This window comes from Ochlerotatus camptorhynchus, unplaced genomic scaffold (assembly GCF_037179485.1).
Source record: "Ochlerotatus camptorhynchus isolate MF236.1 unplaced genomic scaffold, CSIRO-AGI_Acam_v1.1 ptg000363l, whole genome shotgun sequence".
In the NCBI taxonomy this organism is placed as follows: Eukaryota; Metazoa; Arthropoda; class Insecta; order Diptera; family Culicidae; genus Ochlerotatus; species Ochlerotatus camptorhynchus.
The window spans coordinates 373,094-397,343 of NW_027040851.1; the positions used below are offsets into that span (position 1 = coordinate 373,094).

Below are 24,250 nucleotides of genomic sequence, written 5' to 3' on the forward strand. Positions count from 1 at the left end.
GGGTGGTAAAATCGTTTAAGGAGTCCCAGATGACCGAGCGGCGGACTGGAAGTGGAAGAAAATCGAAGACAGCTGACCCTGTAAAGGCCCGGAAGATGTTGGATTATTTCAAGCGTAATCCGCACCTTTCGATTCGCGACGCGGCTCTGAAGGCAAAGTGTTCCGCCTGGTTCGTTCAGCAAACCATGAAACGAGCTGAGCTTCGTGTATTTGAGGACCGGAAGGCACCAAACCTGCGTGAGCAGCAAAACACGGTGGCCAAATCCCGCGCAAGGAAGCTGTATCGAGAGTGGTTAACGAAACCGATGTGTGTGGTTATGGATGATGAAACCTACATCAAGGCAGACGCAAAGCAGATACCAGGGCTGGAGTTCTACGTTGCCAAATCACGGTTTGATGTTTCGGAAGACATAAAGAAGAAGAAAGTGGACAAATTCGCCAAAAAATACTTGCTCTGGCAGGCCATGTGCCAATGCGATAAACTGAGTAAACCGTACATCATAATGGGTACCATCAACAGCGAAATTTACCGCACCGAGTGGCTCCAGAAGCGTCTGTTGCCCTTCCTGCGGTCCCACGGAGGCGAGACATTATTTTGGCATTACGCGCGATCGATGTTGGATTGGTACAAAGACAATAACGTTGTTTTTGTACCAAAAACCGCCAACCCCCCAAATTCACCAGAGATTCGTCCGGTGGAAAGATTTTGGGCCATAATGAAGGCCAAAGTTAGAAAATCGTCCAAGATGTTTTGCTGGAGTTGAAGAAAGAATGGATGAAAGTGACCATAAAGGTCGACTCTACCATTGCACAAAATGTAATGAGGGGTCTAAATGGAAAGGTGCGGGCTTTCAGCGATGGAAAGGAAATTGCAAGGAAAGTTTCAAGAAAATCCGACTTAAAATAAATTTTTGGCGAACACTTTTGTCTGTTGCATTTTTTTCAAGTACAGGCCTTATTAACTAAAGTATCGTACCAAACGCATAATTGACTTGTTAACTCTGAAATCATGGATTTATTTGAAGTTTTCTGCTCGGTAGGCCCAAAATGGGCGATTAGGCCGGAGTAGTTCTCTACCCTATTTGCTCTGAGTACGGCTGACTTGCCCCTTGGTATTGAGACCTGGTTCACAGCATAAGATTCATGATATGGATGTGTGTCACAATAAGTGCTCAATTAAGTGGAAGACACATGATAATGACGTGTGAAATTTTTTTAAGTGTGCGAACTTTGACTTCTAGAGCAACATGTGATAAGGGTCTTTGTGCCGAATGTAAACAATTACTTTAAATGTTGGATGCTCACGATTTACCACGAGCCCACGTAAACTAACTACACCATCTGATCTTACTCTCTCAAGTTTGCTTGAATGAGTCTAAATCCACGAGAAATCAACTTTTAAAGCCATTACTACATTTCTTTTTACAGTCCTTCTCACATGTTGCTCTAGACTTGACTTGACAGATCGTTGACAATCCCAGAGAGAATCGCAATAATCTAGGGAATGCTGAAGAAGTCTGGAGGAATTTTGGGATAATTCTGAGAAAATGCATGACAAAAAAATCTAGACGTCATTTTTAGAAGCATACAAAAGAAAATTCCTACAGCACTGCTCATCAAAATTGTGAATATTCGATGATTTAAAACTAAAATATAATTACATTTTAGTATCTACATTTGAAAAGTATTCAAGAAAAACGAAGTAGGCTCTGCCCACGAACGGTTGGTTTTGTTTTCGCTGGCGCTGATTTCATCTGTTTTTTTAGTGATATTGTAATTAACGTGAAAAATCTGGGACAAGAATTTGTTTCGAGTAGGTGTGTTGCTGTGGTGTCGCGTCGGTTTTTTCATTTCGCTTGTTTTTGATGCTTTGCCTCCCTCCCAAGAAGAGTTTTACCGGGTATTTTTTTTTTTCTTTTCTTGGTGCTGGCGTTCTGCCTTCCGGAGGATGCACGCGAATGAGGTGTCAAGCAAAAATTCGGTGCAAATGAAAAACTTCGAATGTGATTTAAAATGTCGTGTTGGGTTGAAAAAACAGAAGATTTTTTCGATTACCGCTAGTGAACAAACCGGTCCCTTTTTGGATGCAGAATTTGGTGAGATCCATCTGATTATAATCAATCATAAATGCGTATTTCCATATAATACTAAATACGCGCCAGATTTCGAAACATCACATTTCGAAATCTGAAAGTGTGTTTGCAGTACCATTATTCATATGATAACGGTAGTGTTTACATGCGGGGCTTATTGTATGTGAAAGTAACCTCGGAATGGACGTGAATTACCAGGCATTCTGAAATGGGTTGCTGAATCTGCAGTAGACAAGTTAAAAATTAACTATTCAACATTCCTGCCAACAATCAATTCGAAACTAACGAAACTAAATTGGCTCACTACTTGACTAGCCTATTGGTCCCAAGCAAATCGAGTAACGTATCCCATTCTAGTCGAAATTCCAGTACTACACTATGTTTGTTTTGATTCGCTATGAAAGTTTGACAGATAAAATGAGGGGTTCGTGGATTTTCCTATGTTTCGAGGGGTGAATCGATTAGCTTGGGACCGAAGATAGTACCAGAGCTGAGCCAAAAAATTGAGCTCGTTTCTTCGGGACCTTCTGGTCTTAGAGTTACCTCTATGTTCCTACCACGTCGCTGCATACCCCCGGACAGACCAACAAAGAGGTTACACAAGATCAGGACCAGTCCAAACTGAGCCAGGAAAATCAGGACTACCAGAAGAAGCTCGAACTACAAGAGGAAAAATACCAAAAGGAAATCCCGAGTTTCAGAGAGATGATTTGGAAAATTGGTTCGAAAATTACAACGCTCGGGAGTTGAGATAGATTTGAGAAGCACAAATGGTGACTCAAGATCAGCAGCGGACGCTCTACATGAAGCTGGACCAGGTGAATGGCCGCCAGAATCGAATACTCGCACTGCTCTCGGCTTAGGGAGCTGCAAGCTGCAGCTGCAAGCTGCAGCTTCGTTTATGCTTTGTTTCACGGTGGCTTCAAAAACCAATGACTGTGCAATCGATTGGTCAAACTTGAATGGGTGGATCTCATCAGCGTATGAACGTATGAACGAAGCTTAAAATTATGCCGACATCAACGCCACTGCTATCACTGACGGAAGCTTCAAGAACCAATGGCCGTGTCAGAGGATTGATTATCACGCACCGTTCGAACTTCACGAAAATACCGAAAGCTCACTTTTTGAAAAGCGGCGCCGGTGATGTAGTGGTAAGCGTGATTACGTCTCACCCCAGCAGGCCTGGGTTCAATCCCAGTCGGCGTCGACGGGATGTTCTGAGGCATAACATCTCTGATCACGCCTTCCTTCGGAAGGGAAGTAAAGCCGTTGGTCCCCGGTTCATGAGTTGATGGGTCGATAGGTAGGGTCCAGGTGTGAGAGCTGTCTCCCTGGCGTCGGTAGTATTGGTACTCCGTACGGTAAACAAGATCGACGGAAAACAAATAAAAAAAAAAAACTTTTTGTTGGTCATGTTTTGCGTGGCATCCATCCACGCAACACTTTACAGTCTGAGAAATTATGAGACTTTTGTTCTGAATAATTATTATAATGAAAGAATGCATGAAATTCATCACAATACATCAGAAAAATGGTCACAGTGATAAAAATTCCCAACAAGGATTTAAAAAAAAAATGCACGTAATTGACTCAACCAAAATTGAAATCAGATTTGATTTGCTTGCACTGTCAAATTACAGACAATTTTCTTCATTCATGGCCATCTTGGTCTTTGCTATAATGGAAATCGTGATATGTCAGAAAGGGGTGATTCAATTTCTATTACACACGAGCGTAAAAAGCTGGATACACTCTATTTAAATTCTACCTTTTTATCTCACAGAAATGGTACTCAGTTACTGAGTAAACACACGTTTGAACTGCAACTGAGTAACATTTCCGTGAGATAAGGAAAGAAAGCAATAACATTCTACTCAGTCACTGAGTAGCATTAAAATAGAGTCTACCAAAGTAGACAAAAATGTCTAAACATTTGACCAAAAGTATATGTTCTAAGATGTTGATCAATTTTGAAGTGATCATTGCGTTCATTTCAGAAAAGTTAGCAGTTTTGATAAGCTTCCAAGTAGTTATAAAATCAAAAAATGCACTTTTTTCGTTATTGAAGTTTTTATCATTTTTTTTTTCTTTCTTGACGAAAATTTGTAATATTTTTTCTGTGTGTGTGTGTGTGTGTGTGTGTGTGTGTGTGTGTGTGTGTGTGTGTGTGTGTGTGTGTGTGTGTGTGTGTGTGTTTTTCTTTTCTAAAAAGACAATCCAGTCTGCTACAATTTTTTCTCAGACGTCATTTCGACTAGAAGAGGCTCTTCTAGTCACGCTATAAATTATTGAAGACATCGAATACACTATTTTGAAAAGGGGTTGTTCAAACTTTACGAATTCCAGCACAAACTTGGCTCATTGCCCCTAGGGGGCTGTTCATTAACTACGTAGACAGTTTTTTTGATGATTGATCCCCCCTCCCCCTGCGTAGACAATATTCCATACAATAAGTTTAAAATTTGTATGGGCCTTGGATAATTGCCAATCTCCTCCCCCCTAAACTGTCAACGTAGTTTATGAACAGCCCCTAGTGAACAATAATGCTAAGTTTCGTTGAATTCAAAGAGATAAAATATAAAAATTTGGAATTGCTGTTGGGCGGAATTAAAATGTATAATCTAGTAGCCTACCTTTTTCTGTCTCAATTTCACCGCCAACTTCAATCGATTGAGGTGCATCCGGTCACCGTGCTCGAACGCCGGCCCCGTGGGGTCATGATTCAGCAGCACTTCCAGTTCGTGGGAAGACCGTGTGTGATCCAACAATGCGGTGGCAAAATCCTGACACTGACGTCTCAGTTCCTGATACTCGTTCTGCAAGCAATATGTCATGAATGTGTTGAATCAAGTAAACATCAAATAAAAAGGAAATTACCTTAAACTCATGCTCGAGAAAGCTCAACCGCCGCAGCTCCCAACTCAGCTCGAATGCCGTCAGAATGGGATCCTTCGAGGATAAGGCCACCAGGGAAGGACTGGCCAGGGCACGATATGCATTGATCCGCGATCGAGAATGCCTTAGGGAGTCCTCTTGCCGGGAAGTTACACAATCATCGCATCCACATCTGACAACGTATTGACAAGGAAATTAAACAAACAAATACAGTGTTATTCAAATGTGAATTGATTTTCTCAACATGATTTGTGCCATAAAAAGAAGAAACATCAATCTGGATGCAAACCAAAACAGCTTGAAGTAAACTTCTTCGGAAACAAAAGTCGCGCCGGAAATCACAGCGGAAAAAATGTCCTCGTTCCAGAGAGGAGTAGGGGAGAAAATTCCAAATGAGAAAACTTTCCCGACCTGGACGAGAGGGACGATGTAGAAGATTTGTCCCGGTGAATATTTCTTCTTATTTTGTCAATCTCGTTTATCCTCGCTGTCTTTCGGTGACGTTTTATTTCCCGTTACTTTCGTCAAGGCCGGAAGTCACAAAACCAGAGACGACAAAATTCCCAGAATCAAAGACCTGCAACTCGGTGGCCTTCCGTTCTGGGTTGTTGTTGATTTAATTTCCATCGTCGACCCACTGTCGACAACTTCAATTTGGAACGAAAAAAATTCTGAAACGGTCGCAAGTTGTGTCTGAAAATGTTTTCATCTCTTTGTCGTTGTCATGGTTACAGACGGGAGTAAAAATGAGAAAATTCTTCAACACCAAATTTGCAAGGTGGCTTGCTGCTAATGAGCAAACAAATTTCTAAAAGCTTAGGCGTGACCTTCTAGAGCTTCGTTGTCAGAGGCACTTCCCTCACTGACAGATGATACGTAAGAGTGATGCAATGCTTACAAAGGATGAATGTGCTAATTGCTAACGGCTGTTCTGCGAAATTCAGCAAACAGCAAATTTTTGATTAATTAGTTCCATTGAAATCGGATTAACGAAAATAAACTTTGAACTCTAGAAATCAACTTCATTCGATGGATTGTTGGATTATCTCACTTCTAGGTAATGATAAACATGGGACGGGCAAGGTGCACGCTGAAGGTCATGAGTTCAAATGATATTAGAATCGATTCATCTAGTTTTCACTGGAAATTATATGTATGATGATTGATATCAAGATACTCTATAGCACGTAATATAGGCTGTAGTGTGAACGTGGTATAACCTGACATCATGCGGCATCGGCAGTGTGGCTCCTCGATCCAGCAAAATTTTGATGATCTCATAGTTGTCTCGATGGGCCGCCAAAATGAGTGGTGTAATATCCGGTGTGAAGGTTGCCGTATCCGGTGGTAGCGCTTCCCAACTCTGAACAGAACCGGAAACGAAAAAATAGCATAAATCAGTCACATCAGCCACAGACTGACGCCTCCGGGATTTGCACCGGACACTTACATGTGGATCCCCATTTTTGTGGCTGCTATCTTCGTGGTCCAGCAGCACTTCAACCGCCTCGACAAACTCCTCCGAGATGGCGTGCAGAAGGGCATCCTTAGTGTCCATCCGATGATTGATGAGCAACTCCACCATCTCGAGATTCTCGTTGTCGATGGCCATCAGCAGGGCGGACCTCCCCAGCGGATCGACACAGTTGATGTTGATGTGTGCCTCAGCATTGGCCTTCTCCAGTATCCTGTTGTGGACCGGAAGAGAAAGCGAGGAGCAAAGTGTGAATGTCATGAAGTACAATTTGCGTGCTCTGGTGGAAAGCACCGAAATCGTTTAACCAAAAAGCATACCTTCGGGTGCTGGCGACATCGCCTCGTTCGACGGCGAGCAGATATTTCTTCTCTTCCAGGGATAGGGCCGCTATCTCCTGGTGCGGTCGAACGACATTCTCTTCCTCCATCATGCCATGGATGCTGTGTCTCTGTGTGATGGAATATTTGTGTGAAAGGGAAAGAATATAGTAGGCAAATAAATTCCAGTCACGGAAACACGAGACTGGCAACATCTGCCACGATGCCGGTGAAATCGACACGTTTGCAGTTGTGGTTTGAGGTGGTAAAATTTGCTCATAAGGCCACGGCACGACTCGGCCAGCAGAAGGATTGAGTTTTGGTTTGGTTGACGAGGACGATGATGGCCATGATGATGTTTCCAATCATAATTTGACTTTTGACTAATGTTTGATGAATGTTATTACACAGTATAGTGATCGTTGGACCGGCGGCTATTAGGGATAAGTTATGTGATGTTATTCATCTACAAATGGATTCGTTGAATTTATGAACAGTTCATGAGTTCGATGAGCAGACATTTAAAAATCGAAATGCAGGTTAATTGTTAATAGTGATTTTAAAGAAAGGGCCATATATTACCAATTCATAGTATAATTAGCAATTGGCGTCAGCTGTGACAACCGAAATTGATAACCGCCACTGACAACTAAAAAAACGAGCTTGAAATACCACAGTTGATCGCCGAATCGATTGGGCTGGTTTTATCCTGTACCGCCCGTGTATTTTTGAGTGTGTGCTCATATGGGTACAATCGCCGCTATAATTTTTGACTGAAAAGCAGCGTATAGTAAATCGAATGGAGCTAGTGCCGGGCCCAAGAAGTGGTCCATTTTGCCTCATTTCACCCTAAATTTGTGATTTTTTTAAATACTCGAGTCGAGTATTAAAGGGTGATACGGTCAAAATTTGGTCAAGGGAAAACGCGTGTAAATCGGTGAAATCGTTTATTTAAAAAATCAAATTAAATTTCTTTTTCAAGTTCAATTAGTATAAAATTCAGGAAAAATATTCAGTTAGGCTTCCGCTTTTCCAAATCCGAATTGCCGGGCCTTACGCTTGACCCCTGCCATCAGATTTTGTACAGCCACCTTGTCCACCTTCTTCGCCGCAGAAAGCCTTTGCCTTGCCTTGAACTGCTGCTCGCCCTTAGCAGTTTTTTGGTCTTCTTTAGGTTCCGCTTGACAATAGCCCAGTATTTCTCAATTGGGCGGAGCTCTGGCGTGTTGGGAGGGTTCTTGTCCTTGGGAACCACCTGCACGTTGTTGGCGGCGTACCACTCCATGGCCTTTTTACCGTAATGGCAAGATGCCAAATCCGGCCAAAACAGTACGGAACAACCGTGTTTCTTCAGGAAAGGCAGCAGACGTTTATTCAAACACTCTTTCACGTAAATTTCTTGGTTGACAGTCCCGGAAGCTATGAAAATGCTGCTTTTCAAGCCACAGGTACAGATGGCTTGCCAAACCAGATATTTCTTTGCGAACTTTGACAGTTTCATGTGCTTGAAAACATCTGCTACCTTTCCCCTTCCTTTTGCCGTATAAAACTCCTGTCCCGGAATCTGCTTGTAGTCGGCTTTGACGTAGGTTTCGTCGTCCATTACCACGCAGTCAAACTTCGTCAGCATCGTCGTGTACAGCCTCCGGGATCGCGCTTTGGCCGTCGTATTTTGTTTATCATCGCGATTTGGAGTCACTACCTTCTTGTAAGTCGATAGTCCGGCTCGTTTTTTGGCTCGATGCACGGTTGTAGACGATACACCCAGCTTATTTGCGGCATCTCGGAGAGAGAGGTTAGGGTTTCGCTTGAAACTACCGGCAACTCTCTTTGTCGTCTCAGCGGCTTCCGGTTTTCGATTTCCCCCCGATCCAGACTTCCTGGCTGTCGACAAACGTTCCCCAAACACTTTAATTACATTTGTAACGGTTGATTTGGCAACTTTGAGCGATTTTGCCAACTTTGCGTGCGAGTAGCTCGGATTTTCGCGATGCGCGAGCAAAATTTTGATACGCTGCTCTTCTTGCTTGGACGGCATTTTGACAACTGAAGAGTGAATTCCAAAATCAAAATAGGAGCAACATTCTACACACACACACCTTCAAAATGAGGGGTGTTCAGGTTTTTTAAATGCAAAATTGAAAGAAATACGTCAAGTTGATATTGACCAAATTTTGACCGTATCACCCTTTAGTACAAGACACTGAAGAAGTCTGCACATTGTAGACGAAATACGCGTATCTGTCAAGGTAAGCAAACAAGGTAGTGGAATTAAATGAAAATTACTAATCCTTCTCTCTCTCTCTCTCATTATACAGGTATTCCACTAAGACGCCCACATTCTTCAGGATACATTCAAAGTGGTTTTTCGTTACTTTATACGTGAAATTGGTTGAAAATGCTAATACTAATATCAACATGAAGCTTTAGTGTGATAATTTATTAACTAGAGAAAGTTCTGACGAGGATAGGTTGATAGTCTCACTAGAGAACAGCCGTGTGAAAATATAATAGAAGTTTAAATTGAGCGCAAGGTCATCAATGCGAAAGTACTAGTCAAACAGACGCTCCTTTACCTAACTCATGCATTAATGGATGAGGGGATTTTAATTGATTCACTCTACAAAGCGACCGCTTAACTTTTACACATAAATTTACTTGAAAACGACTCAGCATCTAAGCACGGTATTCTCAGCTGTAATTTTTCACTCAATTCTGTGATTAATTATCTATGTTGCATGCAGTTAAATTCACCGAACCCAATTGATTCGAGAAAAAAAAAGTAAGAGGTTGTATCCAAAACACGACCGTAGATTTGACGTACACGCAAAAAAAAACATACCTATTTTCGAGAACAAAAAATCACGACAACGTGAACTAACAACTGCTTCAAATTCATGACTTATGTGTGATTTTTGTTTCTACTTTCGTGAACGTTGTTCAGGCAACTGTCATTTTAGTGTAACGCATGCGAAAAAGGTTTTCATCTTGAATTCATCATTCAGTGTTATGTGCAAAAGTTAAGTGAAAATCTGTGCAAAAATTAAGTGAAAAGAGGAAATTGTCGCTCTGCTGCTGCGCTAGCTGCAATCAGTTGATACAGTCGAACATGTACTCCTTGAACCGTCGGAACTGAGCAACTTTACGACCGATACGTTGCAGCAGCAAATTGAATCCGAGAGGCCACTTATTGTTGAACGAAGCGCCTCCAACTTCTTGAGGAAGGAAACTGCAATGAGTTGATTCAAGATACAACAAGTGACCCACGGAATTCATTGGAGGAACTTCAAGCATCAAGAGGACTCGGACATTTTCAAGATATCCTTCCAAAAGTTCATGGCATTGTGACACCTCAAACGTTTTCATAGATTCAGAAATTCGTTTTTATTTCATATGGGTAATGAAAAAAATAAAGTACTTTACTCATTTGTGCGTACCATAAACGCAGAGCCTTTCTTTTTCTATTCGTCATGTATAATTCAATACTGAAGAGAAGATCCCGAAGAAAGAAACTCTCACGATTCGTTGTTTAAATTCGTGCATTTTGTTCCGATATTCATGAACTTTATTCACGGTCCAAATACAGTCCATGAACTATATTCCTGCTTTGGTGAACTGAATCACCGAAATTCGTGAACTTCAATCATAAGTACGAGAACTAAGTCATGATTTTCAAGAGAAGAGAGATGGCTGGGCTGGTGCATGGAGCGCCGTTACGCAGGCGTTATTTTTATTTTGCGGAACATGGTTCCCGTTTCCATAAGTTTTGTTAAGTTTTGTAAACGAAAAATTGACTTGTTCCGAAATTCGTGCCTCAAGGTTGACAAATTTGGGAACGGATTTTTTCCCGTGTAGCATTACGAATAGTAGTTTTGATGTCACAGCAAAAGAATAGTATATAATTATGAAATAAACCACTCAATCACCCACACTTGCATGCCGCATCCACCTAGCAACAACCACCAGGCATTTCCGAAGCACATGGAAGAACCACCGCGTCAGCACCTTAACGACGGACAACACGCCACGCAACGACACACCATCGAACGACGACCGGACTGCAGCATCAGCATGTTTATGTTTTAAATAGGACCAGTTCGATAATTTTCAGTTCAGTTAGTTTGCGATTTTCATTCAGTGACTTAAACCCGCGGTTTAGTCTTAGTGATTTGATGTAATTAATTAAGTTAAAGTGAATAAATAGTTTTTTTTTTATGTCCCACTCGGACCCACGACTATAATTATATATTAAATTATTTATTAACTCGTTATCAGTGAAAAAGTTCGATAAGTTGAAATTCGGAAGCAATTTGAGAGTTCTGTTTGTAAGGTGCTCTGGTGATGTCCATGTAGTACAAGCCAATCCTGGACGATTTGTCTTGGATACAAGCTCTTACTCTTTACTTAACTCTTTATTCAGTCATTTGTGGTCCTGAAAAGGACCGATGGGTTGGAAGCTTGGAAGCCAGTTTAGAACAATGCTGTGGAAATTTGTCCTCGATGTTTTTGGAGATGATAGCGGTACGGAATTGACATATGTATTAGGGAAAACACATCAATCACAGAATCTGAGCCTACCGGACGGTACCTACGTTTATGCTTTTTGATGCAAATTTTAAGCCTCTTCTATGAATAAGCTTGATAGGAGGTGCTTATAATTTTCAACAAAATACATAGGTACAGTCTGGCATGCTCAGTGCTTGGAATCAATATTTGGCGACTGTGTTAGGGAAACCACTATCCCCATCACGAAAACGCCTCGTTTTCTGATGTCAAAATTACGCATTTTGTCCACAAAACGCACAGAACTTTTGGTTTATTCAATAGAAAATAAAAAAAAGCAAAAATTGATTGGAGCCATTTCTTGCTAAAAAATTTCCAATCGCGAGATATTCGCGATCAATCATATAAATTGAAGATTTTTTTATTTGCTTTTTCTAGCGTCCTGCAGAAAACCTTACGAAGTGTTTCTGGTTATTCGACATGGTCATTGCGCGGTGATTGAATGAACAGCGTTCGTTGAGACCGGATGCAATTCAATTTTGAAATCTGTGTTAGGGAAAGCGATTTTTGCAGACAATCGGTGACCATTTTATCATCATTGCAACACTTGCACATTCGTGCAATTTTCAATGGTGACATTTTGAAAAATGATAAATCCTCAGATTCGTAGAAAAATGTCATCATGATTTGAAATCCATCATCTTTGGATCATAATCAGAACACTTTCATGCCGCGACCGACTTTGGATTCTGAAATTGCACTGCCAATGTTGCCTTAAAAATATATGGTATGTTACATTTTAACATATGGGAACCGACATCCGATTGATGACCTTGACAAATGTCAAAAAATACTCTTTATCAAATTTATAGTGGCAGGACTACAAAAGGACCGTTTTGTCGTGATGGTTGTATTAGGGTGTTCAACACGGATGAGGCTGGCAAGCTGTAAATTGTTTGGAACGAGGGTGACGCGCTTGACATATATGGCCCAGAGCGACTCCCGAAGATGGATCCCGATCAGTAGAGGTGAGGTTCCTTCTTCGGAAAATGTACGTTTATATGGGCTGTAGCTCACTGCTTGCGAGCAGCTTTTCGTTGTGTACAATGTTGAAAACCACGCACCGAAAGCACTGCTGCTGCTGTTGCTGACAACCGACCGGATACCACCACACACGATGATTGAATAAGCACCGTTCAGGGAGACATGATCGAATACGATTTTGAAATCTGTTTTAGGTAAAGCGCTGTTTGCAGGCAATTGGTGATAATTTGGATCACCATTTCAACAGTTGGACATTTGTGTATTTTTTTAATAGTGGCCTATTGATAATTAATAAAGTTTTCATTTTAGCAGATTAGTAGATAAATTTCCAATCGTTTGGCTTTTTTAGAATTAAAATCCATCTGTTATTGACAGAGTTACATGTGGTCAAAACCTGACCTCTTTTCGTAATGCGGTCGATTTTGGATTTTTGAAATTGCACCCCAATATGTTGCCAAAATACGTAATCCTACGTCAAAAAAATAGAATTTCAATTTCATAGAGCGCTACTTCGTCGTAATGATCCATTTCCGTTCTATCGAGCAGAAAACATCTGTATAATCAATTATTTCACCGTTGCCGAATTAGTAATATGTTTGTTTCGATGAATTAGTTTACAAGCTACAAAACAAAGCTCATTTCTTTCGATTAGAATTTAAGTTAAATCTTGATTGAATCCGATAGTTAGTTAGCCCGATGCATCGAATAAAAAAATGTTCTGAAAAAATGCTTTATTACTTTCATTCCTCTTCAAATATCAGAATCATGACTAATTACAACCAGACTTTTCAATATTTTTCGAAATTTTTAAATCATAATCTTGAACATGTTTAAGTTTTAAATGTATGAAATTTAATCCGTGGGCATTTAACCATGTTTAAAATCCAAACTCCTAGAATTTAATTTTGATACCTATGTCTGAGATTTAACTGATGATGAAATAAGTTAGGCAAGGTTTTTTTTTATTAGGAGGCTTTCAGTCTGAGACTGGTTCGCCTCCGTGATGATGAAATAATCAGAATCTTAAAAAAATCTAGTTTCAAAATTCATGGAATTACCTAACTCTGAGCATTTTTTAAGCTTGAGATGCTAAAATTGTTGACATTCGGACGCTATGTGATTTCATTAAAAAAAAGCATGGACAAAGGATCATTGCTTGTTCAAATTCAGTAAGCTTTTAAGTCTCCCCCAATCTAGTTCCCAATCATTGCTATGAAACAAATATAATCAAATTTATTATTTCACCATTAAAATAAAAGCAAGCTCAATATGACATTGAGATATTGTTGGTAACAGAAAAAAATTACCCAAAAACAAGCATCTTCGCGAGCTTTTATTTAACCGTAGCTTAGCAAAAAAAATGCTACTTCTAGGCCCCCTCCAGATAAATTTTCTAGCTACGCCAATGACGATTTCTACCACTCAAAGTCTACCACAGTGCAATATTTTATGATTTTTTCGCCTTGCCCATCAAGAGACTGTAGAAGGAACCGGGCTAGTAAAGTGAAATAACTTTGGTTCACTTTAAAGCTGGGTTTAGACAGGGCAAGTCAATTGATCAAGACAGTTGAATTCAACTGACTTGAACGCGAATTGAACGTGTAAACCATGCCATTCAACTGACTTGATCAACTCACTTGAATTGAAAAAAGTTGAATCAGGCTCAACTTTTCAAGCCAATTGAATTCAACTGAGTTGATCATTTGACTTGCCTAGTCTAAACCCAGCATAAGAGTTCATTTAAATAGTTTTCATTTAGTGTGGGAACAAGGCTACGAGGACAACCCTGTGACAGTGGGAAAATCAAAACAAAGCCTCCCGTTCAGAAACTTTCTCGGCTCTATTTCTCTCTCACTCCCCTCGTTTTTTCACCTTTCAAGATCGTTTTCAAAACTACCCCGCTGAACCCTGGGCAAGCTGTTCAGGACCGATGTCAATCATATAACGTCTTGAACAACAAGTAGCTTGCTGGTGTTAGAAGCAAAAATATTTTAAACATTGCTGAGCAAGCGAATGCCGATGTCACGGCAGCACAACATTCCAGACCTTGTATAATTGACATCGGTTCAGGACCGTCTCTCGATAACGCGGAAACGAGGGAGAGTGAGAGAAAAATAGAGCCGAGAAAGTCTCTGAACGAGATGCTTTGTTTTGATTTTCCCACTGTCACAGGGTTGTCCTCGTACCAATGTTTACACACTAAATGAAAACTATTTAAATGAACTCTTAAAGCGAACCAACGTTATTTAACTTTACTAGCCCAGTTCCATCCATTCTCTACATCCTCGTCCTGGCCTTATCTCTTCCAAATTGAGTTATATTATTAAACGGCCTTTAAACGGAGCCAGGGGTTAATAAAGCGTTAGTATCAACCTGAAAAATTCCTACACCGAACCGAGATTTAAACCCAGCCACCACCAGCACGGCCTTGCTTTGTAGCTCTGCGCATTTACCCACAGACCTAAGGGAGGCTAAAATGTACAGCTTTCCCCCGAAGAACGCGTTACCCACTGAGTTTCACGCACCGCTTTATCTCGGTGGGTTTTCAACGAAGCGCTCTGATTTTCTGCGAGTGACTAGTTCTCCATTGACCCTACTCACATGCAAAAAATCAGACCGGCTGGTTGAAACCCCGCCGAGAAAAAGCGGTGGGTGCAACTCAGTGAGTAACGCGTTCTTCGGGGGATAGCTGTATATACAATAAAATATCAATTGGATACATTCGACACTATTGATTTACCATTGATGTTAGGAGAATCTAGGAGAACGACAATAAATGTTAACTTTTAGATTTTTTTTTACTTTTGTTTAATTGTAAACAGTGCTGACCTCCAATCTTGCGTTTTATCAAAGACATCATGTCAAGAAGACTGGCAACTTTTCCAGAATCCAAGCGACAAATACAATAGCGCTGTGCTTGAGTGAAGGTGGAAGCAACGCACAGAAAAATGAGCAAATAAACAAACCTTTCTTCTGAGGATGTAATCTTTGCTTTCTAATTCGTTCGAAGCATTTATCTTTGAGCGGTAGATGACGCGATTGTACTTGTCGCATAGCGTTCATATGAGAATATGGAAGAGTTTCCAGTCTTCTTGATTTGTTGTCTTCGGTTTTTTGCTATGTTGCATAGTAAACAAAAGTATTCTTGTTAATTAATACTGTAAAATCCTATATACAAACATGTTACACCTTTCAGGTTGTTTTATATTCCGTTTCGGCCTCACTGATATTTTTTTTTATAATCGCTTTATTTGTACAGGCTCAATCGAATAAACTTTACAGAGCCGAGTTATCCTTTGCGTTATACATTATTACTGTCTTAAATTTAAAGTTAAAGGAACTGGACCGAGTACTCGCGGTTGTCTCGAAGTTAGTGGAGATTTACAATTTTTTGGATGGGAAAAGGGAAGAAGGAGGTTTGAAATGTGGTTTACGATACAACTATTTAATTAATCCTAAAGCATGAAATTATTTCTATTAATCTTGAAAACAAACATTGAAAAAAAAACCCCCACACGTACAAAATACAAACTAAACACAAGGTTAATCAAACTTACAATCTAAGGTTAATATCCTTAGAGTAAACATATATGAGTTTCATAAGCTCCAGATCGCGTCTAGCCAACATATCCCGAACTGGAACATTAGGTTGTTTACCTCGAGCCCGAAGGGAATCATAAAAATGTGATCTGACTCCACGATACTCCGCACAAGACCAAAGGATGTGATCAGCGTCCTGGTAACCTTGTCCACATTCACAGAGATTGCTGTCTCCCAACCCCACACGGAACAAGTGAGCGCTTAGACAATAGTGATTGGACATGAGACGAGACATCACGCGTATGAAGTCTCGACTCAAGTCCAACCCTTTGAACCATGCAAACTTCGACACCTTAGGGATAATTGAATGTAACCATCGTCCCAAGCTCCCTTCACTCCATTGATGTTGCCAGCTAACGAGCGACTGCTGACGATAATTAGAGAAAAATTCACTATAGGCGATTTGTCGATCATAAATGTCGCCTTCCATAGCGCCCACCTTCGCAAGTGAATCCGCCTACTCATTGCCCAAAATTGAGCAATGCGAAGGGACCCACGCGAAGGTGATGATGAAAGAGCGCACGGATAAAGTACTAAGCAGCTCTCGTATTTTCAAGAGAAATTCTCTCAAATCGTTGTCCGGTACAATGTCAGAAGATCTTGTGGATGGGCTCCCCACCACGTTCCGGTAATTGATCGAAGGCAATTGATCCTTAGTTGGCATTTTCGTCTCAGATACTCAATGTGAGATCTCCAGGTGCATTTGGAATCGAACCAGACCCCGAGATATTTAAAAGACATGGAATGAGTGATCGGTTTACCCAAAAGTTGAAGCTTCGGTTGTGCTGGGCTATGCTTCCTAGAAAAAACGACCAACTCAGTTTTCTCAAATTGTCCAAGGTATCCTGTAAGGGTCCTTGCAGGTCAACCTCTTTTGGCCCTGTGATAGACACTACGCCATCATCTGCAAGTTGTCTCAACGTGCAATTGTCACTAAGACAATTGTCAATTTCTCTAACGTAGAAATTGTACAAAAGGGGGCTTAAACATGAGCCTTGGGGGAGACCCATGTAGCTAAATCGAAAAGCTGTAGAGTTTCCATGAGAAAAGCTCATATGTTTTTCTGACAGCAAATTGTACAAAAAATCATTCATTAATGGAGACAATCCACAAGCGTGGAGTTTCTCTGAACGAACTTCAACGGATACTGAATCAAAAGCCCCCTTAATATCCAAGAAGACAGAAGCCATTTGCTCTTTCTTAGCTAAAGCTAACTGAATTTCCGAGGAAAGCAACGCGAGACAGTCGTTCTCACAGACATTTGTTGACTCATATATTTAGCAGAAAACACCTCATCTCGCAGAGGACCCGCACTTACCCACATCTCGTGCAACTCTGCATCTCCCATACCTCCCACGTCAGCATCCGGATTTGGAATAGAGTTGTCGTTTGCATCTGCATCGGCTACCTCGAAGTCCATTGCTCGTTTGACGTCCTGCACGTTTCTAGCATACTGTAAACCCCGACTGCTCTGAACGACGACTTTGGCACCTTCACGAGTCAAAACAGTGTACCTCTCCTTCGAAAACAATGGATAAGTTTTGTTTGATTTTGCGACCGCAACTACAACCCTGTCACCGGCCTTGATGTCGGAAGGTTTAGCTCCACTACGGTTGTCCGCGTAGCCCTTGCTCACAAATGTCGATAGAATTTCATGTTCATTACCGTTGTGACGATCCAGTACATTGTCAGACTTTGACTCCCAAAGAGCCGAAGCTATATCAATGTCGCTCCAAGAGATATCCATCAAACCTGCGTCGAGAGCATAAAGTACGTATTTCTTGTCACTCTCATCGAAGGGCACATCTATTTGTGCCTTGTCGATCAGCCTATATAGAGCATCCACCACATTTAAATGGCCCAGAACTCGCTTCGTTGTAAAATCGAAAGGTTGAAGCCTCAACGACCATGCTTCAGGCCTAGACATAGCACGTTTGCTAGCCTTTCTTCCCTCGCCAAAGATGAATTCATTCGCTTCGGAATAGATCCAAATGGTAAAGGATTTACTCGTTAAATAAAAAGAAAACCTCTCCACTCCCCACACAATGGCCTTTTGGGACTGCCGGTACTTCTTCTCCGAGTCTGTCAAAGCTTTTGAAGCGCATGAAATAATTCTAGGCATGCCGTCTTGATCGTATTAGACTAACTAATACTGCCCCAAGTCCAACCAAGTACAAAAAGATCAGTTTCATCGTCACTCGAGAAAAAACCCAGTTTCAAAACTTCAGTCAGAGCTTCGTCCTTGAGAAAATGGAGCTCCTTCTCCTCTTCGCCAGTCCAATAGAAAGAATCCGATTTTGATAACCTTTTAAGTTGCCTTGGGATTAACAATGGCGGAAATCACGACAGAGACGAGGTTTCCTTAAATGCAAATTCTAAAAAACCTTCAGAAATTCGCAGCCTTATTGTCTTAAATACTTTCCGTCATTACAAAATATATCTACTATGTGATCGATTGCTTTGAAGCTCTGCTAATAATTCAATTTGAATTCTCCTGGGAAATTTTAAGAATATTCCAAATAATTCCTTTCGAATACTCCTTAGAACTTTTTTGGAACTATAGTTAAAGTTTTATTTCAAATTACAGAGATTCTCTTGGATTTCAACTATAAATTTCTCTGATTTAGGACGACATAATGTTATTCTGAATTGACAGTATTATAATAAACTCCCTTTTATCAGTTTCCTCTGAGGAAGGCAACAACAAGTGCTGAAACGTTGGGGTGTATAAATCAAGGAAATTTACTACTAAGCCGGAATCAGATTGTTTTATCCTCCACAGTTGACCTCTCAACAAAGACCTTTTTTGGATTTGTCTTTTATAACTAAATTTAAGTTTCTCTTTAGAGCCGGATTCACAGCCGTACCCACCAACTCATATTTTAAAATATTCAGCCATGGATTCTCCAGGATTAACCATTAGAAAATTCTAGGCGCCGGAAAATCCAACAAATTTAATTGTATTATATTTTATATTATTCATCCGTATGATGATTTAATTTTCATTCCAACTCAGCGCATCCATATTTTTCGCGGAGTCCGGTGCGAGTTCAGTAAAACAGTTTTTGGGTAGCCGGTGGAATGGTAAATATTTTCTGAAGTTATCCTCCGCGTCCGTTGCCAAGCTCATTGATTTGTCAGTAATGACGGTAAAAATGGTAGTAGCGGGGCAAAAAATAACGAATCTGTGATGATGCTTCCCCTTTGACCCAAATACCCACAAGCATGGCTCGTGGTTGGTTATTTCAGTCGCAAAGTTAAGAGCGTGTGAAAAACGGAAGCTGTAAAAGCTCTCGGAGTCGTGGGCGATGATACCGAGCACCGCACTCCAGTAAGGCGAATGGAGATTCTTTCCGGGTCGTGCATTGGAAGCCACAAGCAAGTGGGAATTTTTCGAAAGGAACGTAAGCTTTTAAGTGTCCATAAAAATGTGACCTTCGGTATTGTCATCAGCATAGCACAGACAGGGGACTGCTGGCGATCAATTGAGCCAGAGGTGGTATCGCGAAATATAATTTGTTGTCGAAAGGGATCGTTAAAAATTGAACTATATGGAAAAATTTCCTCTGAACAGGCAAAGTCGGTCTATGTTTATTGGTCTTGATTTTATTGCTATAAAAATTCAGTGAAACATGCGTTTGAAGTTTGTATGCAATGTATCAAAGACACTCAATACTACTGAACGGGTTGGTCTTGATCTCTTATAGCGAAGTTTTTGAATTCGACGATGAACCTGTTGCATGGTAATTTTACATCAAAAATCATCCCGGTAATAAAAGATAATCCTTTCCATGGTGTGGCTGACATATCAGTAGATTATTCAATCAAAGCAACCATAAACTGATCCAACCTAAATTCTCCATAGAAACTAGATACCAACCACTACCCCTATAATGGACACATTTGTTGACTCTTTTCCAGGAGTGGACAGATTTATTAATATAAATATCTACAAAGAGGTTAAAAAACCAACAAAATTGTAGCACCCGGCATAGTTTAACACACCAAACCATGTGGATGCTCGAATTTCTAGTGGTTTTCCTGGCATGAATTTCTCGAATCTCTCTGCTTCCTCATCTGGAATCCAAACATCTCCTCTGTTTTTGAATGGCAAGCTAAGCACCGGGATCAGTCTGCGGTTTTGCCAGAACTAAGCTAGCCGTAAACCTCCACAATCAGCCTCCTCAAAATTCCTTCCATTCCCGCTCTGTTGATTGTCGTAGGCTATGTGTACAACTCGAAGCTCAAAACCCACAAACATCAACCGCAATTTATCATCGTTTATTTTCCGCCCGGTTTCAGATACCCGAAGCGGCTAGCTCCCTTCCCACTACCAGCCCTTCTAAACTTTCTTATGCCTGTCTGATACAGTTTGGCGTATCCGAAAAATGACTTGTTGGGAAAAGATTTAAATAAATTTCTCGTAAATTATTTCATCACCTTCAGAAAAACGACCACCAAGAAATGAAAAACCATTTGTTTACCCAAAAATCTCCCAGCGATGCCGGTTCTACAAAGTGCAAGATAGAGGTACGCTTGGTACCTTTCACTGTACCTCCCCTGTACTCATTTGCTTCGCGCTATGGAGACATCATGTTTGACTTTGATGAAGTCAGAGCTTGCTGATCTAATTTTCCGGAGCAACGCTTTCGCTCTGTCCTAGAAAACGTGGCTTGCTGTGTATTTGAAGAAAAAAGTTTTTCTCGCATTTCGTCTCGAATAAAATTAGTTGCAAATTTTGGTTGAGAAAAATTAAAATTTTTTGTTTGAACAACAGTGAGTTATGGGTTTTCTCTTATAATGTATGCTTTAATTTAGATCTCCAACTTCCTTCAGCAGTGAAAATTTATGTTGTGCATTGCATTCTCTTGGACGCTTCGAGTGTTTGAACAAATACAATTTAAAAGTGAACGTCAGTTTTGTTCTTGCGACAGAGCGATGACAAATCCCTTGGATGCTCTGCTCCGTGCATCTGGGCGTGTCACGCTGAATATTATTATAAACGAATGCGGAAATGATGTGGGAAACATTCTCCACAGTGGCTGTGACCATTACCATCAACATCATCATCATCATCATCATCATCGCGACCATCTTTTCATTTATCACCATTTACCATTCCTGCTGCAAGTGCCACATTTTCCGAGGAACCTAAGAATTACACTGATGCAAAAGATCCCACTCACCTTAACTCGTTTGTCGGCGAATTTCTCCCCCGCCGGGTGCATATACTGTGGCAGGGGAATATCTATCTTGGTGTCCTTCTTGTCACCCCCGCCACCACCACCGCCGCCGGCAACCGTCGGTTCCGAGGCATCATCACCGCCACGCGTCCGCAGGGTCATCCCCTCCGGAGTCGACGTTCGGCGCGCTGCCGTCTTCTCATTCTTCACAAACAGTTTACTTTTTAGTATTGTGCTTTCCATCGGGTTGTTTTGCCCCACATTTTCTTCACCACTTTCTGTGTTGTGGCAAAACGTGGGTGCGGGTTTTTCGGTTCAGCAGTTACAGGGAAGAAGAAAGACAGAGATTAGTTACAGTGTTTGCATTGTGCTTGTGTATTGTTTGTGAATGAGCTACCGGTAAACAGCTATAAAGGTAAAGGAACGGGTCAAACGACTAAATAGTTCAAACAAACAAGTCAAGATGCATGGAACTAGTAGTGGGATAGGGTTATATTGTCTACTGTAAACAGGTGCTACTCATTCGGAATGGTCGAAGATCTGGAAAGGAGATCAACTTTTATACTGCAATACCTCCTCCCTCTGGAAATTAAGGGAATGACAATGGATGTTATATCAACACGATTGAGTTTAACACGTTTACTAACTAAACACATCGATAAATATTAAAAGGTAAACATAGGATACAATGTTAGGAAGATGAACAACAAACAAACAGTCAATTCTTTCTAATTTAAAGTTTAAATAAGTACAGTACCAGACAATCACATTTTACTATGTGATTTTGACTACCCAGTAACCAAATATTATAAATTAACAATATGGTTCACTTCCCGAATTCCCATATATTTATGAAAAGACGCAACAGAAATACCCTCTCCCGCTGCGAAAGGTGACCAAAACCATTCGTGTCATTATTATTTAAGCGTGTAATCAATTCATAAGTTAAGTAAAATAAAAGTTTCGGCGTAGTGGTTAACATCCACACCTCTCACGCCAAAGTCACGAGTTCAAATCTCACTCCCAGACTAGTCACGAATGACCCAAGCCCAAGAGTGTTAAAGTGACTATAATAATAATAATAAAAAAAAGGTTTCGGGAGACAGTATTAGCTTCCTCATACATTCTTACATGGCTACCCTGACTCATTACATGATACTACGTTCAGAGTATAGTTGATATCATGTAATATAAAGGGTGTCCCACATCAAGTTGCATCACGGTAAAAACGCTGTAGAAAATTACATACCGTTGCACCATTGAGCAATGTCAAAATTGAAAAAATTCTCAAAAATTCCGTTTTTGAGTTTTTTTTTTTTTTTTATTTATTCAAGGAGTCTTAAACTATGTTAATCATCGATCGAGTTTCCACTTGCTTCAAATACGGCCTCCACACGCTTCCGGAATGCACGCAGATTCTAATAATGTAGTCTGGATCCATTTCTCTCCAGGTACGGGTCAATGTTTGTCTGAGGCTTGCTGTACTCGTGTGGCATTTAGAACAGGCCTTGGCCTTCATGACGCGCCATATTGAGTAATCCAGCGGATTAATATCGGGGCTGAATGGCGGCCACATATCCTTCGCCCAGAACGGAAGATGTTCCTGCAATCACTTCTGAGTGCGGTTCGAGGTGTGGCACGAAGTCAAAATACAATATTTGGCTTCGGACCGTACTGTTCTTTGATCCACGCAAGAACATACTTACTTAAAATCCCGATGTAGACCTCCGTGTTGATCTTTTTGCCTTCTGGAATGAACATCGGGTCCATTTTTTTGCCATCGGAAGCCACCAATCCAAACACCATAACACTAGCAGGATGCTTGGTCAGATACACGTCTTTTACCGGAAGAGAACTAATATACCGGTCGGTTCTGGAATTTGATACGGGATCGACGGTAAACATGCTCTCGTCGGTGAACAGGATTACCGGATTTTTTCGCTTAAGGAAGTTCAAGATATTTTCTTGCATCGTTCGACTCGTAGCTCCCGGATGCGGTTGGTAATCATGTGAGTTTTTTTTCCGTGCCCTCGACTTCGCCTCGCAATCTTCCTTTGCGATCTTCCGTGCCGTAAAGTCACTGATCCCGTGTTCCTTTGCCAGTTTCCTTATTGAACGCACTGGATTCACCCGAATCTTCCTTTTTTCCACTCCCACGGCGATTGAAATGTCTTTTTGCAACATTTGCGCGTGGGACAAATCACGAATACGCTGCCATGGTGCAACTGTCAAACTAAGTAAATCATTTTCTTTTATATACAGCCTACTACGGTATGAGCTATAGGTTACGTGCATGCAAAGAAAACCAAGGCATTGTATGCACAGGTGAAACGGGAACCTTATTTGTACGATGGTGCAAACATTATCACGCATACGATAGTTGACCGATCCTTTTCAATCTTTCAGACAATAAAATGTAACCCATTAGTAAGCTTTTGGCATATTAATTCCATTCAACTTCAATACCATAACCGTACGCTTGCACCTTACGCTTAACTCCACTCATTAGGTTCTGTAAAGCATCTGGCTGCAGCTTCTTCTGTACGGAAACCCACTTTTTCTTCATGTCTTCCTCAGATTTAAACTCTTTGGCATGCTTCCGTAGTGCCTGCTTCATAATAGCCCAGTATTTTTCGTTGGGCCTTAGTTCCGGTGCGTTGGAGGGGTTCATGTCCTTCGGTGACCCGTTGGCTTCGTCTCTCGGTCTTTGGCTCTCTGAATGAAAGACTTGGACAGATTCAACTTTTTGGCCACATCGCTGACCCAAGCATTGGGATTTCGCTTAAACACTTTCACGACACGCTTGTGATCCTGATCACTAATAGAACATTTATTCTGACCGCATTTCTCCTTCCGTTCGATGCTCAGAGTTTTTTAGTAACGTTTAATCACACGACTCACCGTTGACTGCACGATTCCGAGTTGTTTTCCGATGTCCCGATGAGAGAGTTGAAGATTTTCCAGGTGCTTGCGCGAAATCAATTCGCGACGTTGCTTTTCGGGTGACGTCATTTTTTTCAACTTTCGAAAAACTGACAGCGATAAAAATACAGTGTAAACAATACCCTCTCAAAAAATGATGTGGGAAACATTCTCCAGCGTGGCTGTGACCATTACCATCAACATCATCAATAA

The 24,250-nt window shown here is 41.0% G+C and overlaps 1 protein-coding gene across 7 annotated transcripts in view; it reads right to left on the bottom strand.

Moving 5' to 3' along the window:
- LOC135709734 (transient receptor potential-gamma protein-like) overlaps window positions 1-24,250 on the bottom strand; it is a 330,483-nt gene that overhangs the window by 48,797 nt on the left and 257,436 nt on the right. For all 7 annotated transcript variants that reach the window (XM_065232109.1, XM_065232110.1, XM_065232111.1 and 4 more), the window contains 6 exons: window positions 21,119-21,393; window positions 6,786-6,916; window positions 6,442-6,679; window positions 6,212-6,354; window positions 4,974-5,163; window positions 4,730-4,912 (listed from right to left, as the gene is read on the bottom strand). In XM_065232109.1, the coding sequence (XP_065088181.1) occupies window positions 4,730-4,912; window positions 4,974-5,163; window positions 6,212-6,354; window positions 6,442-6,679; window positions 6,786-6,916; window positions 21,119-21,358 (1,125 nt within the window). In that variant the 5' untranslated portion in view covers window positions 21,359-21,393. The remainder of the gene's footprint in view (window positions 1-4,729; window positions 4,913-4,973; window positions 5,164-6,211; window positions 6,355-6,441; window positions 6,680-6,785; window positions 6,917-21,118; window positions 21,394-24,250) is intronic.